This window comes from Sciurus vulgaris, assembly GCF_902686455.1.
Source record: "Sciurus vulgaris genome assembly, chromosome: 15".
In the NCBI taxonomy this organism is placed as follows: Eukaryota; Metazoa; Chordata; class Mammalia; order Rodentia; family Sciuridae; genus Sciurus; species Sciurus vulgaris.
The window spans coordinates 45,119,286-45,136,483 of NC_136476.1; the positions used below are offsets into that span (position 1 = coordinate 45,119,286).

A 17,198-nucleotide genomic window follows, 5' to 3' on the forward strand; every position below is an offset into this window, starting at 1 on the left:
CACTACGCTTGGCCCATTTACCTTCCTCTTATTCTAAAAATATTTCTGAATGTCTCTCTGGAGGTTAGTGTTATAGAAAACAATTTGAAATACATTGCACTGTGTTATCAGCTGTTCATGGACCACCCAAAGATTCCTTAGCCCCAGCACAGATTCATTTGAATAATCTCCCAGAGAGGCAGAAATATGTGTTTTTGTAATAGAATTCATAAATAATTGTGATGCCCGCTTTGGAAGCCACCATGATATTAAATTGTGGCAATCATGCAATTTGGTGATAGCTTTTCTTTCTGATTGAAATCAGTAGTAATCATTAAGGATTATACCTGAACACTGTGCCTTGTGCTTTAAATTACTACTAAATTTTGAGCAAATTCTGTTTTGCTAATTCAGGAAGCATTTGCGTAAAATATTTTTCAACTCTGTGAAATCACTCTGTGAGCATAGAACTGATCTTAGTGTGTAGTTGAAGCTCTTTCTGTTCTTCACTTTAACTCAGGATTTAAACCCAAAATCTTTTATTTCTTTACCGATTAGGACTTTAGTGTAATTTAATATTTACTATATCACAAATGTTAATATGAGAATCTATTCATTTTATATAATGATTAATATACATTAAGCCTTCTTTTTACTTGTCCTAAGTACTACTGAGATTAGTAATGCTAGTATTGTAGATTAACTAACTGTGTAACTGTTAGCTTAGGAGTGTCATTACTTCATTTGGACCTCCGTGCTCAATAAGAAAAACATTTTTATGATATTTGGATATATTAAGATGAAGTAAGCTCTAGTTTGGTATGTTTTACATATCAAGTCTCCATATCTAAGCTGTGAGTGGACTAATATTTTATCAACAAACATTTTAAAATTAATTTTCTTCACATAGTTCATGGGTATCTATATATTTATCTTCAATAAAACCATCATCATCTGCCACAAATGAATGTAACTGTTCAAATATTACTGTAGTGTCTTCAGAGTTTGTATCTGCTATCTGTGAAAGAGAATTTGAATTTCCAGGAAAACCATCTTCATAGGTTTCTGCTTCATGCTCTTCTAGGCGGCGATGATTGTAACTAAGCAGAAAATTATACCATATTGGGCATTTGATAGCCGTAAAAATGAGGAGTGAAGTCATCAGTACAGTGACAAGAACACCAACAAGAAAAACCCAACTTTTTCCAAGAGGTTCATGTTCTTAAATGGAAAAGAAAGATTTTGTTAAGTTAACAAAAACAAAATTATCATAATCATGTCCTATTACTCTCTAATATTGGTACACAAGTTACTAGTTACTAAATACAAGATATTTTATGGTATGATGAAAGAATACCTTTGCCTAAAATAACTACAAGTTGAGAGCATCCTTAATCTGAAAACCCAAAATGCTCAAAAGTCTGAAACATTTTGAGGATCAACATGATTCCATTAGTGAAAAATTCCACACTTGATTTCATGTGACAAATCAATAAAAGCACAATGCATTAAAAATAGTTTAAAATTATCTTCAGGATGTATGTATAAGGCGCTTTTGAAACAAATGTATTTCATATTTACACTTGGCTTCTATCTCATTAGGTATATGCATATATTCCAAAATTCAAAAAAATTCAAAATTCAGAACACTTCTGGTCCTGGAGTATTTTGGATAAAGGATACTCATCCCTTATCCACTTGTCTTTGCAGGTGTTGCTACCCATTCACATAAGGCAAGTATTGATTTGTACTCATTAAAAATTATGACTTGCCTCAAAAAGTTAAATAATCAATGAATGGTAGTATTTGGGTGATAACTAATAGAGCCTATGTTGAATTCTAGTACTTTGTAAATCTTTTGTTGAGATAAGGAAATGTTCTTTTACATTGTTTATAGAAAGTCAAAATGAAGAAAGATAAAGAGACTTCCTAACTTAATTTAGTATGATACCTTCAGCAATATTATATTCAAAACCAATACATTACCTGAATTTCTTGTGAAATTGTTTAAAGAACTATTAAAAGTTGAATTGCTAATGGACTGAAAATGACTGTAAAGATCTTCAGTTACAGATGAAACAAATTTTGAGTAGCATTCAGCTGTGTAGGGTACTGTTTTGATATTGTAGCACTTCAGGGTATCTGGGTAGCTACACATGGTGATGTTCTCATTTTCTGGTAAAAAAGAGTGAATAAATTAAAACTTCTTATAGAGAATAAGAATGGTTAGCAACATTTATAAGTATTTTATCTAGAATTTTTGACGTATCTGTCTTATTAAGAATATTACAACAGTTGATGCATAATAATGTGAGGTGATACTCATTCCTGTTATTTATAAATACAGTTTAAATGCATTTATAAATACAGTTTAAATACTATTTATATTTTAGTTTGTGTTAGTAAGGAATTTGATATGATAGTAGCTACAATCTGGATCTCAAGCAGAGTCTGATTTGTAGTTAACAAAGTAAGGCACTGGTTTTTACCTACTCTGCAACAAGATGTCCCAATAATAAACAGGAAGTACTTAAAAAAATGTGTCTTATGTGTTGTCTCTTCAAGCCCAACACATTTAAATTTCTTTTTTGTCTGAGGCTGGGGAAAGGAGAGTATCTCTTTAGAGGTTAGGTCCCCATCCCCCCACCCCTACAGCACTGGGAATCAAACTCAAAACCTTATGCTTGTAAGGCAGGTACTCTGCCACTGAGCTATACTCACAATCCCCAGCAGTTACATTTTAAATGTTTTTTCCTGGTTTCCTTTAATAGAAATTTCATTTCTTGACCTTTTTTTTTTACAGTGCTGGGGATCAGTTCTGGAGCCTTGCAGATGCTCTACCATTGAGCTACAACCCCAGCCTAGTAGTTTTGTTTCTTTTCTTTTCTTTTTTTTTTTTTTTTCTGTATTGGTGATTGAACCCAGGCATACTCCACTACAGAACCATATTCCCAAACCTTTCTAAATTTTTTTGAGGCAGGTTCTCACTAAGTTGCCTAACTGGCCTCAAACTTGCTATGTTCTTGCCTAAGTTTCTGTAGTTACTGGGATACATTACCACACCCAGCTGGGTTTTTTGTTGTTTGTTTAAACATGAAAAAGATTTTTCTAGGGCAGAATACCAAAAGACAACACATTTTGATTTTGATTAAATTATGATAGCTTACCTAGTATCACATTTGATGTTTTCAACCATTTCTGCAAATTAAATAAACTACAAGTACAGTTCCATGGATTTCCATATAAAATTATTAATTCCAGATGAAATAGTTGTGGTACATCAAAGTAGCTTATCAAATTTCCTTGCAGATTCAGAAGTTTCAGGTTGTTCAGTGGCATAAACACGTCAGGATTTAGTTGTAATATTTTGTTTTGGCAGAGATGTAATTGTTTTAGTTTATTTAGGCCTACAAATGCATCCTGTTGAATTATATAAATGGAATTTCTACAGATATTTAAGATTTCTAGATTGGAGAGGTTGCTGAAACTATTATTATGTAAGATAGTGATATTATTCTCAATCAAATAGAGATCAGTGAGTAAAAAATATATCTGTAGCACCTTTATATCTGTTTCATTCAGAGTAATTTTGTTATAACTGAGATCAAGGATAGTAACATTGTTACTGATACCCACTGGAATCGAAGAAAAATTCTTTTCAGTGAAATTATATTTAACTTCCTAAAAAAGAAAAAAAATTTAAATTTATTAATTAGGAATACTAATAGAATTTCTCAAAATTTCATATTCACACACTTAGACATTGGAAGGAAAACATTTTGGAAAAAATCTATCTAATCTTTTGGCATTGTAATGTGAAAAAGGGAATGTTTTTATTGGGATGAAATAGAGAAGATCAGGGATATTCTAATAGAATTAAGTAAGGAAATACTAGTATGTTATACAGGTGTCTCCCAACTGTAATTAATGTAATCATCATAGAAAGTATTGATATATTCCTACTTTTATGTGTAGAAATATAAGTTAAATAATTTGGTTAACTAATTTTCTAATGTGCAACGTAGGCATTTCTAGGGGAATTATTTAAAATGTATAAATTTTAAAAATCAGAGGTAACAACACATACCTAGGGCTATTAAATAATTAAAAAAATAATACCCAATTTAAGCTTTATTGGGTCAACAGCTCAAAGTTTGGTATTTTAAAAGGAAATATTTGCCTTATATCAGAAATTAAGCTGTGATTAAATTCAATGAACCACACAACCTGAAGTGCTTTCCTTCTGTAGAAGATACAATGAAATAGTTGAAATTTTTCCTATAACTTTAAACTGTGGGTTTTATGTCTTGAAACCAATCTCTGACTTTATGGTGAAAATTTACAGATTTCTTCTTTCATCAACTTTTAAAAATGAAACAAAGTCAAGTTAGGATGACTTAGATCACAGATTGAATATATACAGATAACTAAAGAGTGGTTTAGGGATCAGATTTTATAGTGGTGATGGTGTTTGCTTTGGATATTTTACTAGATGTATAAGATGTACCTTTGAAAACATTTTCACTTCCTTGATCTTAAAAACTTACTGTTTTAGAAGACTGGCTTTTGTCCAATAATAATAGCATGGAGAAGGGCCAAAACAAGACTGTGGTGCATGTGAATTTCATATTGCAGGCCTGATAGAAGAGAGAGTATTTTCATCTCAGTAGAAGACAAGAACTGTAGAGAATATGGAGGACATATTGATTTCCTTTTCTTTTTAAAATCTTTTTTCTTAAAATACATAGAATGATAAACAAAATCATTGCTATTCCCCATCTCTGCACTCTGATCTTAACAAAAAGCTCCTGTGGAGGTTGAGAATATTTTCTAGGTTGTCTCAGATCTTTTTGAAAGAAACTTTAAAGTAATTGAAGTAGTTGTACATCTAAAATTTTAAATAAATATATGAAAAAGAAAGCCCAGAGGAACATATGTCTATGTATATATGTGTGCTTAATTATATTCTTGTATTGCTAATTCTTGATTTTTCAATTTTAGGTATTAGCCGTTGACTTAAAACTAACTGTGGGAGATGAAAATCTTTAGCTTTCTTTCAGATACTCTTTACCTTACTCTTCAATACGTCATTCACTTTCTAACATAGTCACTTGTAATTTTAGATGAGTATTCAGCACTTATGTTATCATATATATAAGCTATCAATGATTGAGCCATGTAACAGGATTATTTTTCCATTGCTGCATGTGTTTGTTTTTTCCTCCAAATCAGTTGGACTTTTTTTTTTCACATGTATATATATATTTTTTTAAATGAATTTATGCTCACCCTCTCATAGCAAATCTCTAGTTAATGCAGGTTAGGTATTTTATCTTTCATCTGCTTAAAAAACCTCTCCTAGAGCTTGCTACCATCACCATTGTTGACTTCTGACCTCATCACAGAGATTCTCTTTTGCCTTTGTTATTGGATTCCTGTTTTCTAGAATGCCCTTTCTTGGCTTATTGACTTATTTCAATGGAGCTTCATAACTTCTGGAGAAGGTAATTAGGAGGGAAATTTTTTTTGTATCTTAAAAGATATTTTGACCAGAAATTGAGTTTTAGATGAGAAATAATTTTCCCTGAAAATGTTGATTTCTTTGCCCCATTGTCTTTTGAGTTTTAGTTACTCTGTTATTGTAATTATTTATCCTTTTATGTAACTTGCCTTTTTCTAACCCTCAAAGCTTCTAAAATCAGTATTCTGAAATTCATGATCCTGTATCTTTATGAAGGTCTAATTTCATCATTTAAACTGGGTACTTGATTGTTGCTTTGAATCTGGAAGCTGTATTTCTCATTTCTGGGAAATTTTCAGAATTTTTCATTAATAATATTGACAATTTTCTTCATCACTTTTTTTTCCCAAGTACCACTTCTCTATGGAGAACTGCCATTGAATTGGGTATTGGACCATCTGGAATGATTTTCTTTCTTTCTTTTCTTTCTTTTTTTTTTTTTTTTTTTTTTTAACTTTCCTACATTACTCTCTGTTTTTTGAGACATCCTCAATTTTATCTTCAAATTCTTCTATTAAAGTTTACTATTTCCTGTCTTCTTTTTAATTCTAAGACCTTTTTGTTCTCTCAGTATTTTCTGCAGCAGTATTTGTTGTTTCTTGCCTTTATTATTATTTTGTGTGTGCATGCCTTTTGTTGTCTTTTCCCTTAAATAGCCTGTGTGTCCCCAGGCTATACTTTCATAGTTTAATTGGAGGCTTTCTTCATATATCTTAATATTTTGTTTTGGGGTTCTGTATAAGAATGGGGCACTAAAAAGCTAATTGGAATTTGCATTTTAGAGTGAACTTGCTGAATGGTTTTCTTGGGGAATCCATAAATGTCATTATCTTTAGATCTTTTGAAAAAGATTCTGTTAAAACAAAGGTTTTTGTTTTGTTTTTTAGTTTTGTTTTGCCCATTCTGAGGATTGAACCCGGAGCTTGTACATACTAGGCAAATTGGACCTAGCCCCTCCTCCTCTACTTTCAGAATACCTGGCGCTGCCATTTCTGGTATTCAGAGTTCCTGAAGAATATAAATCAAGTGACTTTTCAGTGTTTTTCCATTTGCTGACTCAGGAAAATTTCACTTTCTCAGTCAATTTCTATTAATCTGTTAACTTTCTGGTTTTTAAGTTTTATTGTTAATTGCACCCTTCTGTTCTTTGTGTCCTTGTGAGTTTATACTCTTTTTTACCTTTTATTTGTTTATTTTTTCCAAATTTTGAGCAGGAGTCATGTTAATGACTGCATTTCACATGATATTTTTACTAGAAATTGCCATTTATTGCAGAAAACTATTTTTATTAAATGGTTAACTTTCCATTTAATCATTTTATTCATGACCTTTATGTTTCTCATTGTCTGTTTTCTCAAAGTTGACATTGGAACTCCTTTCTGCATACAAATTTTCTGTTTTGAAAAGGATATGAATACATCCTGCCATTAGGGGTATTTTAAAATTTAGTCTTTGGAACCTTCTTAGAGCATTTGTAACAGTTAATTAAGGTGCTTCCAGGAAAGTTTACTTCATCAGTGTTGGAAGTAGAAAAACTAATCAGAATGAAAGGATTCTTTTTAAATTACTAAAGTCTGTTGTCTTATTAGCAATAGGAATTTATTAATTCAGTGCTGGTCTGTTATAGTCAGCATCCTCCTTGCCTTTAGTTCATTGATCTGTTTAACTTTATTCCCCATCTACTCTCTCTTTGCATAATTAAATTTGTTAGAAAAAGCTATTCTGCCTCCTTGATTTGATGCAGCTTGGATATAGATCATAATAGAACCCTTTTTAGAGCCAGAAATGAGTTCAGGCTATCACTATTCCTTACCATTGCCCATAAAGGGGGATGCCTAAGTCATTTACAACATACAATTTACATGTGTTTAATGATCTCTAGGGATAGTTTCACAGCCTCTTCAATAGCTTGTTGCAGTATTTCTCAGTGGTGTGGTAAAGTTCTTTCTGATGTTTTTGGTGGAATGGAGAGGTAAGGGACTTAGTTTTTCAGATATGTATAGATAAGGGGTGGTTAAAGGAGGCAAATAGATTACAAAGAAACTGAATTTAAGTAAGGACTTGAAGTAGAATAGAAGCAGGTGAGGAAGAAAATGAAGGCAAGGTAGAACTGTGAGCATACATAGAAATTGCTGTCTATATTATATATTTAATAATAATTGTTTTTTCTAGTGTGCTAAAAAATAAGATTGTAAGACTTGGAAATGTTTTCGCAGGGCACAATGGTACACACCTGTAATCCCAGCAACTTGGGACAGAAGAATTCCAAGTTCGAGGCCAGCCTCAGCAATTTATGGAGGCCCTAAGCAACTTAGCGAGACCCTGTCTCAAAATAAAAAAAAATCAAAAGAGCTGTGGGTGTAGCAGGGTAAAGTACCCATGGGTTCAATCCCCAGTGCAAATAAAGAAAAAGGAAACATTTTCTTTTCTCTTGATAAATTTTAGACTTAAAAACAGCATATGCTCAGCTCAAGGTTCTATACAAGGAAGCATTAAATAAATCTAAAGAATTTTTAGATCTAAAGTTGTGAAATACGCTGTTTGAGCAACATTGTCCATGGGTTTTTTCACATATTTGTGTACCTTTTGAGAGGGGAAAATTTAGAGATCGAGTGAATATTGATCATCATGACACTGAAAGGCAGCATTGCTGGCTGCCTTTAAGAAATAATTTCTACGGAGTGGCAAGTCAGAAGATTATGAAGAAATTGTCCACGAGTCAGTGTATACTTTCAAAGAGTTGTTTTAAAAAGAAAACAATTATTTTGTATTTTTCTTCTTTTGGAATTTTTCTTCTCATTTTGAAATTTATTTTCAAATGTTATTTTGAGTTTTAATTTAATGATTATTTAGGAACTCGTAAAAAACAAAACAAGTGGAATATCAGTTTTTTGAATTATTTTATAAGATTAAGAATACTTTTACGTAGCCTACAAAGTATGCTTCAAATAAAAAAGCGCTTTAAACAGGAAATGGTAATTATTAAAAAAAGAAGTCATATTCTTAATGAGGTTTCAAGTACAAATTTAGGGGTTTTGTAAGTGATATGATTACTATATGCCATGAAATAAACAGATGCTATAATTGTTTACATTGAATGAAATTCATACATAGTTTTCTCATTACCTATTTTAAATATTTGTGCCAGAATTCAGTGTATTTGGAGTAAGATGGTAATAATAGATAGTTAACTTCATTCCTGTCCTTAACAGTTTTATAGATTACTCATCTTTGTTCTTGGTTTTGTGTATGTTTATGCAAATTTTAAAACTTGAAATGGAAAATTTTAAGAGGAAAAAAACTAAGTAAAAATAATAATTATTTTCTAGCTTCAGCAATTTCTTTTAGCAATTCTTTTCATCTTACACCTTCATTTAAATGCTACATTACTAGTATATTTCAAAATAAAAAAATTTATGAATTTGGCTAGATTTAACCTTTTTTTCTTCATAGAAAAATAATTATATTGCATTATACTTTTATTTGGGAAGGATTCCTTGGTCATGTTTCAGGTTTGTATTATTTCTGAGGTAGACCAATTGAAAATATAATCACATTTTCTGCTCTTTCATTCTTTATTAAAGGCAGAGATTGTTGTACAGATTTAACAAACTTAATTTTTTTTTAATTCAGCAACAACCAAACCTATAAATATACATGATCTTACCTTTACTTTTTCCCTTTGTCTCTGAGACTGGTATGCTAAAGAAATTTATTCTGTTTCTTCTACACCATTAGAGCTGGGTGCAGAGGCGCTCACACCATTAGAAAAAAGTATGTCATATGATTTCACTTTGTTTTAACCTTTGTACCCAGTGAATAAGTAATTAAAAAAACGCTGAACTTCCTTAGCAAAAGATTGACTAGAAGAATAATTTCTTAAAGTCTTCTTTGACTTTGTTGGTGCAACAAGGAAGGTGGTTTGCTTAACCTTTGTTTCCTTACTTTTCAAAAATTTATCAAAATATTGACAAATTGACAATTTCACTTTGTGACTAAGTTATTCACATGTTTCTGAAATATATGTTGTTTCTAAAGTAACTTGTTAATCCTAATGTTATTTTGTATTTAGAAAGGTACAAACTGAAAAAGGATAACACTAGTTTGTATTCCATTTCCTTTCAACTTTACTGTTTACCCATTTTTATGACACCTTCACTGGTGGTTTTACTGCTAAGTTACAACAGGAGCAAAGTGCTCAAACTACCAAAAGACCTGTCAGTTGGCCATTGTATGACCTTCAGAAAATCAGTTACCTTCCTTCTGCTATAATTTCCTGTCTGTAGAATGGAATACTGTACAAAGTTAGTTCCCATCTTACTACAGTAGAATAATCACAAAGTTTAGAATGATTTAGTTCAAAAATATTGATACCTTTGGACTTTAGTATCCTTAGTCAATAAAACAAAGATTGAAACAGGTGATATTTTCTGCTTAGAAGTTGTTTGAGCTCACATACCCATATAAATTGTAATAACAGCAAACACATTTGTTGTAATTGAAATTCGAGGGGAAGACATCCCCGCCTATCCAACAGAGACAAAAAATAAATTAATATTCCTGGTTATCTGTCTCATTATATTCATCTTTTATTTGGTTATTTTGAGATGATGTTTGTAGGGGAATTTTGGAGTTTAGATTATTCATGCTAGTGGAGAGTAGGTGTGGGGATGTGTGCATCCACTGGGCTTAACTGGTGATTGTGAAGACTGTAGTTGATATCCATGAGCAAAATACAGTAAATAGAGATAGATTACTCAGAGTTTGAAGCCAAATTAGAACTGTATGATCTCGAGACTGAAAATGTATATTAAATCAGGCTTTTATATGAAAATCTTTAAAGTATTTACACAGGCTCTGTCTCACCTATTTTTTCCCAGAAACTTTATATACTCTATTAATTGAGTTTACATATAAGACACACAACACTGGTATTTTCTTGTGATTATATGATAAGATGGTTATTGCTTCTACATAACTTCACTGTTACATAACAGTTATGTTTCTAGGGAGATTAAATTATTACAGTGCTAAAATATAGCCATAACTTATCAGATACCTATTTAATTAAATTGGCAAGTAAAAGGGAATTTCAGTAAAGCATACTATTATAGTTATTCATTTGCTTGTTTATCATGAAGCTCAATCAAACCCAGCATGCTAGGCAGTTACTCTACCATTGAGCTAGTGGCCTGAGGCTTCTGGGCTTAATCAGTCCTCCTGCCTCAGACTCTCAAGTAACTGGAACTAAGGCATATAACCACCCTCAACATGCCCAGGTAAGTAAAGCTTACTATAAATCTAAAGCTATGATTTCTTTTTTAAAAAATCAAATTGTATTAGAGGTCTCCCTAGTTGCCAATTCAGTCAGAGCTGCATTGCTTTATATGATTTACTTGGCAGATTTCTATACAAGATTTCATTTGTTCAAAGAATTCCTGTGGCTAAAGGATGTTTGAAAACCATGATTCTGAAACTTAACAATCTTATATTTGTCTTGAGGGTATGACAACAAGAAGTGTAAATGCATCCTCTCATGTGTAAGGACTTAAGATCTTCTGTGATAATCTGTGTTTTCTTAGTGAAGTAAAATTTAGAATATAGAAATAGGATTTGGGAGTGGAAAAGGAAAGATGTAAAATAAGCCTATGTTGATGAAGGCCAAATTTTATGTACTTTAAAAATAGGGATTTTTTGGGGTACCAATATAAAAACTTTTTAGTCACACATTGTATTTCAATATCTTGAGGTACTCTATTACATTAAGACCTAACTGGAATTATTTGATGTTTTTTCTCAATATAGTAAGGGAAATATTGTGTGCTTTTGTTTCAGGAAAGAAAAACAAATTAGAAGTGTAGAAGAAGAAGTTGAACAAGAAAAACAAGCAGCAGATGGCATTATTAGAAATATGTCACCTGATAAACAAGTCAAGTACATAGAAATGAAAACCACAAATGAGAAATTGTTGCAGGTAATTTTAATTACTGTAATGTGCTAGGCATGTATCAGTCTTGCTTACTAAATGTGATCTGAAAATCAACAGCATTAGCATTCCCTGAGAGCTTGTCTAGACCTGTGATCGGAGTATTCATTTTAACAGAATCCTCTGCTAATTGACATTATATAATTATTATTTGTTCACTTCTATGCATTCTTCATTTTTGCATATCATACAGATACATGAGAACACTTTAATTTTCATTGGCTTTTAATGAGAACCTTAAAAGACCTCATGAACCAAAAGAGCCATATGGATATTAGCTTTCTTTTCTTTTTCTTCCTGCCTAATAAGCAACACCTCTTTTATATGTTATGTTCTTGATTTGGATGGCCATTGTTCCCTCAACATGTTAGTTAAGTAGCAATTTGGGCACCTGCTGAGGGGTTATTGATAATCCTTCCAGTGTTCAGTTATGATGGTACCTTTCATACCTAGCTGATCCTTAACTAAAAGATTAGCAAAGACTTAGGCCCTATAAATGCCAATAGTGACTATACTTTAGTTTCTCGGATATTTCCTTCACTGACATTTTAGTTTAAACTTTTCATTTTAGACAACATTTATAAAGTACAATGAAGCTTTGAAGAAAGAATATTGTAGAAATGATACAATACTTACCAAATAACTTGTTAAAACCAAGGTATATCTAATTTTTTCTGAGGGTTATATAAATGAATAATCAGTTTAAGGATTGTTTTAGTAAGCTTTTTTGCTGCTGTGACTAAAGGACCTGACCAGCACAATTACAGAGGAGAAAAGGTTTATTTGAGGGCTCACGATTTCAGAGGTCTCAATCCATAGATAGCAGACTCCATTCCTTGGGGCTCATGGTGTCTCAGGACATCATGGCAGAAGAGTGTGGCAAAGGGAAGCAGTTGACATGGTTACAGGAAGCTGAGAAAGACTCCACTCTCCAGATACAAGATTTATATATCCCAAAGCCACACCGCCAATTCCCACTTCCAGCCACACCCTACCATTTCAGTTACCACTCAGTTAATCCCTATCAGGGGATTAATTCACTGATTAATTGATTCTCACAACCCAATCATTTCTCTTCTGAACCTTGTTGCATTGTCTCGCATGTGAGCTTTTGGGGGACACCTCACATCCAAACCATAACAAGGACCTTACCCCTAGGAGTGAATCACGTTTCTCTGTGTGTGTGCATGTAGGTAGGTCTTGGCCCTAAAAGAAATTGAGCAAAAGATTTTAAAAAAATTATGGTTGAATATCAAATTAAAAATCCTAGTTTTAAGAATAACATCAATAATTTTAAAGCTTCTGGTATTTCAAATTATCAGAATGCCATAATGATTCATTGTGAAAAGGTCTAGCTATATTTAACAAGCTTCAAATTTTTTTGAAGGTATATGGCAACGTTTTTAAAGGAATCAGTAAAAATAGAAATATTGAACTGTTAACAAATTCTAGTCAATGTGCACGATACCAATTGAAGGTATTTACAAAATTTACTTTATACATTTGAAATGAAATGGAGAAACAAATCATTCTTACTGTAATTTATATTCACTTTTCTTCCTCCTTCTTAGGAATTAGATACACTTCAGCAACAACTAGATTCACTGAACATGAAAAAAGAGAGCCTAGAAACTGTAAGTATAAAATCAAAAGGGGTACTTATATCACTCAGTTACAAAAGATAATTCAGCTGATTATTAATGGAACTTATTAAGTATGTGTACATATTTATTTAGCAGTTTACTAACAGGAGTTCAGTAATTTTTCTTCCCATTGTAGACCACAAAGATTTTAGATGGATAAAAAATTAGATTTATCTATTGAATACCTATCATATACAAAACAAATCATTCTATTCTACTGGGGCATGCAAAAATCTAATAGTAAGTTAAATATTTGCACAAGAGACTTAAAACCAAATGGAGAGGAAGAGGGATTAGTAAATTCCTTTAAGGATGTAAAAGCTTGTGTTTTCTTGTTTATTTAAGGCAATTTTCAATTCACAAAACAAAACACATTTATGATTTCAAAAAATCAAAAAAGATGAAAGTAAAAATGTCTTTTTCTTGTCCCTCTCTTTAGACAGAACTACTCTGATGTTTATTGAGTGCTTCCTCTATTATTTTTGAGCTCTTAAACATATTACTAGCAAGGTCATTTAATCTTCACAACAATCCTGTAATTCTGCCTTGGTTTTAAAGTTGTGGAAAACTTCAAATGGGATTCATACCTGAAATGCTCATATGTTATCTGTACCTTTTTATTTTTTCACCTTAACATCATCATTTTTTTACTTTTGTTGTGCTGAGACTGAACCCAGAACCACATAAACTATACCCTCAGCCCAACATCATCTATGGAATGTCTATTTTGTATCATTTTAGAGATCCCCTTGATTCAAATGCATTGTATTATATTGTATGATTATAACAGTGTTGTAGATGAATAGGTTGGTTGTCATTTTCTGGAATCCTAAATGATGCTCCAGTGAAAACATATGTTATGCAAAGTTATGTATCATAAGATTAATTTCTAACATTGAGCTGGAAAGTATATACTTCTGAAATGTTGGGAGACTGCCAAATTGCTTCCCAAAACATTGTTTCAAATTTTACTTCTTGAGTAACTTATATGAGTGTTTATTTTCCCCTGCACTTTTTAACAGCAGGGATTATACAACTTTTCCAATTTATTAGTCTGGTTTTTTGTTTGTTTCTTTTCTTAAGATGAGGTCTTGCTGTGTTGCCCAAATTGGTCTTAAACTTTTGGGCTCCAACAGTCCTTGCACTTCAGCCTTCCTAGAACTTGAGAGTACAGGTGGGCATCATTATACCTGACTACTACCTTGTTTTAATTTTCATTTATTTGTGCAAAAAAATGAGTATCTGTTTATAGATTTGTTAGCTGATGGAATTTTTTTTTTCTGTGAATTACTTTTTCTTATCTGTGGCACTTCAGTATATTTACTGTCTGTACCTCAAAGTTCAGTTTGGTGTACTGTTTTGCTTGCCTTTACAGACTAAGATAGATATGGTAATAGGATTAGTAACAGTTGTAGTTAAACAAGTTGTAGTTTGTCATCTCCCTAGTAAAAGAAATAAGCATGCGTAATTTATAATTCTTTTTAGAATGTGCTTTTTAAAAGTTGTTTAAAAATAGCAAGTTGATTTTTATGTGTGGTTGTCCACCTTTAGGTACATATAATATTTTCCTTGGATTTCTGTGGTAATGGAAATATGCTTCAAGGAATAATTAATATTAATGCAGCTGGCATGCAGACTTTCTCCTTGTCTTTTGAAGTGGATTGGAGAATAAAGTCTCATTTCACTTGACAAATTTAATTTCCATAGAAAAAAGCAAGACCTCTAAACTTGGTTTAGTTGTTTTTCTTTTTTTAAATTGGTGCCACTATTCTTTGGCCTTGTAATACATGCCTAAAATAAGTTTTGAAACATTTACCATATTCTCATATCAAGAAAACACAGGTCACTGTTTCAACTTAACTCCTACCAGATTCCTTTTATTTTTATTTATTTACTCTGGATTTGTTGTCCAATTAAACATTTCATATAGCTGTCAATTGACTAGTGTTTATTTAATATCTAGTTTTTGTTCACTACTCTGTATTGTCATTCTTAGTTCACAGGAGAATTAAAAGAACAAGTAAAGGATCAAAATAAGCTTCAGCAACATAGAGTTTGAACAAGTCTGTGGTATTAGGCAAAAGGAAAAAGGAGATACTATGAAAAATGATAGCTCAAAATACCTGCCTTTCTTCTGTGTTTTATTATCATACCTTTTTTTTCTCTTTCTGAAACTAATCTATTTCTTAAACTGCATATATGTATATATAACCCATTGTTATGGACTTTCATATATTTCCCTTGCCTATGTTTTCCTTTTTAAAGATTTCTTCTACTTTCAAAAAAGAGGTGTTCCCTCTTTAAGAATTTGGTCATGAGGCTAGGAGTGCTGCTTAGTGGTGAGGCACTTGTCTAGCATATGCCAGGCCTTGGTGCCCTTGGTTTGATCTCTAGCACCAGAAAATATAAATAAATGAAGGAGGGGGAAAAAAAAGACTGTGTTTATGCTGTGGGCTTGGCTTCAAATATCGTTATTATCACTTGTATCTCTGTTAACTTGGAAAATTATTTAAACCTTATATCCCCAGCTTCTTCGTCTATAAAATGGAGATGATAGTAATAACTCTATCTCATAGAACAATGCTTCATTATTAGAGATAGCATATAAAGTACATGGAGTACAGTGCCTGGCACAGAACAAATGCTCAAGAAATAATAGATTCAATTAATCATCACTATTACTACCTGTTTTAGTCAGCTTTTTTGCCGCTATGACTAAAGGACCCAGCTGGAACAACTATAGAGGAGGAAAAAGTTATTTGAGGGCTCACAGTTTTAGAGGTCTTAGTCCATAGAAGGCTGGCTCCATTCCCTGGGACTTGAGGTGAGGCTGAACTCATGGTGGAAGAGTGTGGCAGAGGGAAGCAGCTCACTTCATCAGGAAACAGAGAGAGAGACTTCATTCTCCAGTTACAAAATATATACCCAAAGCCATGCCCCAGTTCCCACCTCCTCCAGCCACACCCTACCTCTTCAATTACCACTCAGTTAATCCCTATCATGGGACTAAATCACTGATTGGGTAAAGATTCTCATGGACCGTACCATTTCAACTCTGAACCTTGTTGCAGTATCTCACATGTGAGCTTTTGGGGGACACCTCACCTCCAAACCATAACACTGCCATTATTCCTAATTCTTTTTGTTATAACAATTTTATCAACATCCTTACTTTCCCATTGTGAGCAGTAGAATAGTAGTGATAATAACTATTCTATTTTCATGTATTAATATTTTAGTGCTGCCATAACAAAGAGTCACAAACTGGGTGGCCTAAAGCAACAATTTTTTTTCTCACAGTCTGGAAGCTAGAAGTCTGAAATCAAGGGGTTTTCAGAGATATATTCCCTGTGAAATTGGGTAGAATCCTTCCTTGCTTTGTCATAGCTATTAGTGGTGGACATCGGTCATTGGCATTCTTTGACTTGCAGCTGCCTCACTTCGGTCTGCCTGTGCTATCACATGGCATTCTCACTGTGTGTCCCTGGTCTCTTCTCTGATAAGGACACCAGTTATGTCAGATTAGGCCTTAATGACATCATCTAAATCCATAAAGACCTTAATTAAATTTCCCCTTTTGTTTTCCTTAGGAAATAGCACATTCCCAGGTAAAACAGGAGGCTGTATTGCTACATGAAAAACTTTATGAGTTAGAGTCCCATCGAGATCAAATGATGGCAGAAGACAAAAGCATGGGATCTCCAATGGAAGAGAGAGAGAGATTACTTAAGCAGGTAGGAAAAATTAAATATATTTAATTTAAATAAATATACTTAATTTAACTTAAATAAATATACTTAATTTTGGATTTTATTAAATTTGTGTTGATTTGCTTTACTTAGGGACATGAACAATTTATTGTGTAAAAACAATAGTGAAAAGTTAACTTCGGGCTGGGATGTGGTTCAGTGGTGGAGTGCTTGCCTAGTATGCATTTGGTACTAGGTTCTATCGTCAGCACCACATACAAAACTAAATAAAGTTTATTTTAAAAAGCTGAAATTCTTAAAAAAGTTAACTTTACTTAAATATGAAATACTTGATCAAGAAAATTTAGGAAAAAAATCAC

The 17,198-nt window shown here is 32.4% G+C and overlaps 2 protein-coding genes across 6 annotated transcripts in view; one reads left to right on the forward strand and one right to left on the reverse strand.

Moving 5' to 3' along the window:
* Positions 1-17,198, forward strand: part of IFT74 (intraflagellar transport 74) — an 82,392-nt gene that overhangs the window by 35,325 nt on the left and 29,869 nt on the right. For all 3 annotated transcript variants that reach the window (XM_079112348.1, XM_079112350.1, XM_079112349.1), the window contains 3 exons: positions 11,336-11,474; positions 13,058-13,120; positions 16,720-16,863. In XM_079112348.1, coding sequence (XP_078968474.1) covers positions 11,336-11,474; positions 13,058-13,120; positions 16,720-16,863 — 346 coding nt within the window. The remainder of the gene's footprint in view (positions 1-11,335; positions 11,475-13,057; positions 13,121-16,719; positions 16,864-17,198) is intronic.
* LRRC19 (leucine rich repeat containing 19) lies at positions 398-9,299 on the reverse strand. Of its 3 annotated transcripts, none has more exons than XM_079112359.1 (5): positions 9,168-9,299; positions 4,527-4,659; positions 3,147-3,660; positions 1,966-2,154; positions 398-1,200 (listed from the first exon to the last, which is right to left on the reverse strand). In XM_079112359.1, exons 2-5 carry the CDS (start codon positions 4,605-4,607, stop codon positions 872-874), a joined length of 1,113 nt encoding a protein of 370 aa, XP_078968485.1. In that variant the 5' UTR covers positions 4,608-4,659; positions 9,168-9,299; the 3' UTR covers positions 398-871. The 3 variants fall into 3 exon arrangements, with proteins under 3 accessions (XP_078968485.1, XP_078968484.1, XP_078968486.1); XM_079112358.1 differs by having other exon boundaries at positions 4,527-4,616; positions 9,168-9,298; XM_079112360.1 differs by lacking the exon at positions 1,966-2,154 and having other exon boundaries at positions 4,527-4,616; positions 9,168-9,298.

Excerpts from the sequence above, each read along its gene's own strand:
- LRRC19 (XM_079112359.1), bottom strand. The coding sequence starts at position 4,607 with ATGAAATTCACATGCACCACAGTCTTGTTTTGGCCCTTCTCCATGCTA. Across the intron at positions 2,155-3,146 it reads AACATCAAATGTGATACTAG|AAAATGAGAACATCACCATG; the intron begins GTAAGCTATCAT and ends CTTTTTTACCAG. Across the intron at positions 1,201-1,965 it reads CAATTTCACAAGAAATTCAG|AACATGAACCTCTTGGAAAA; the intron begins GTAATGTATTGG and ends TTTCCATTTAAG.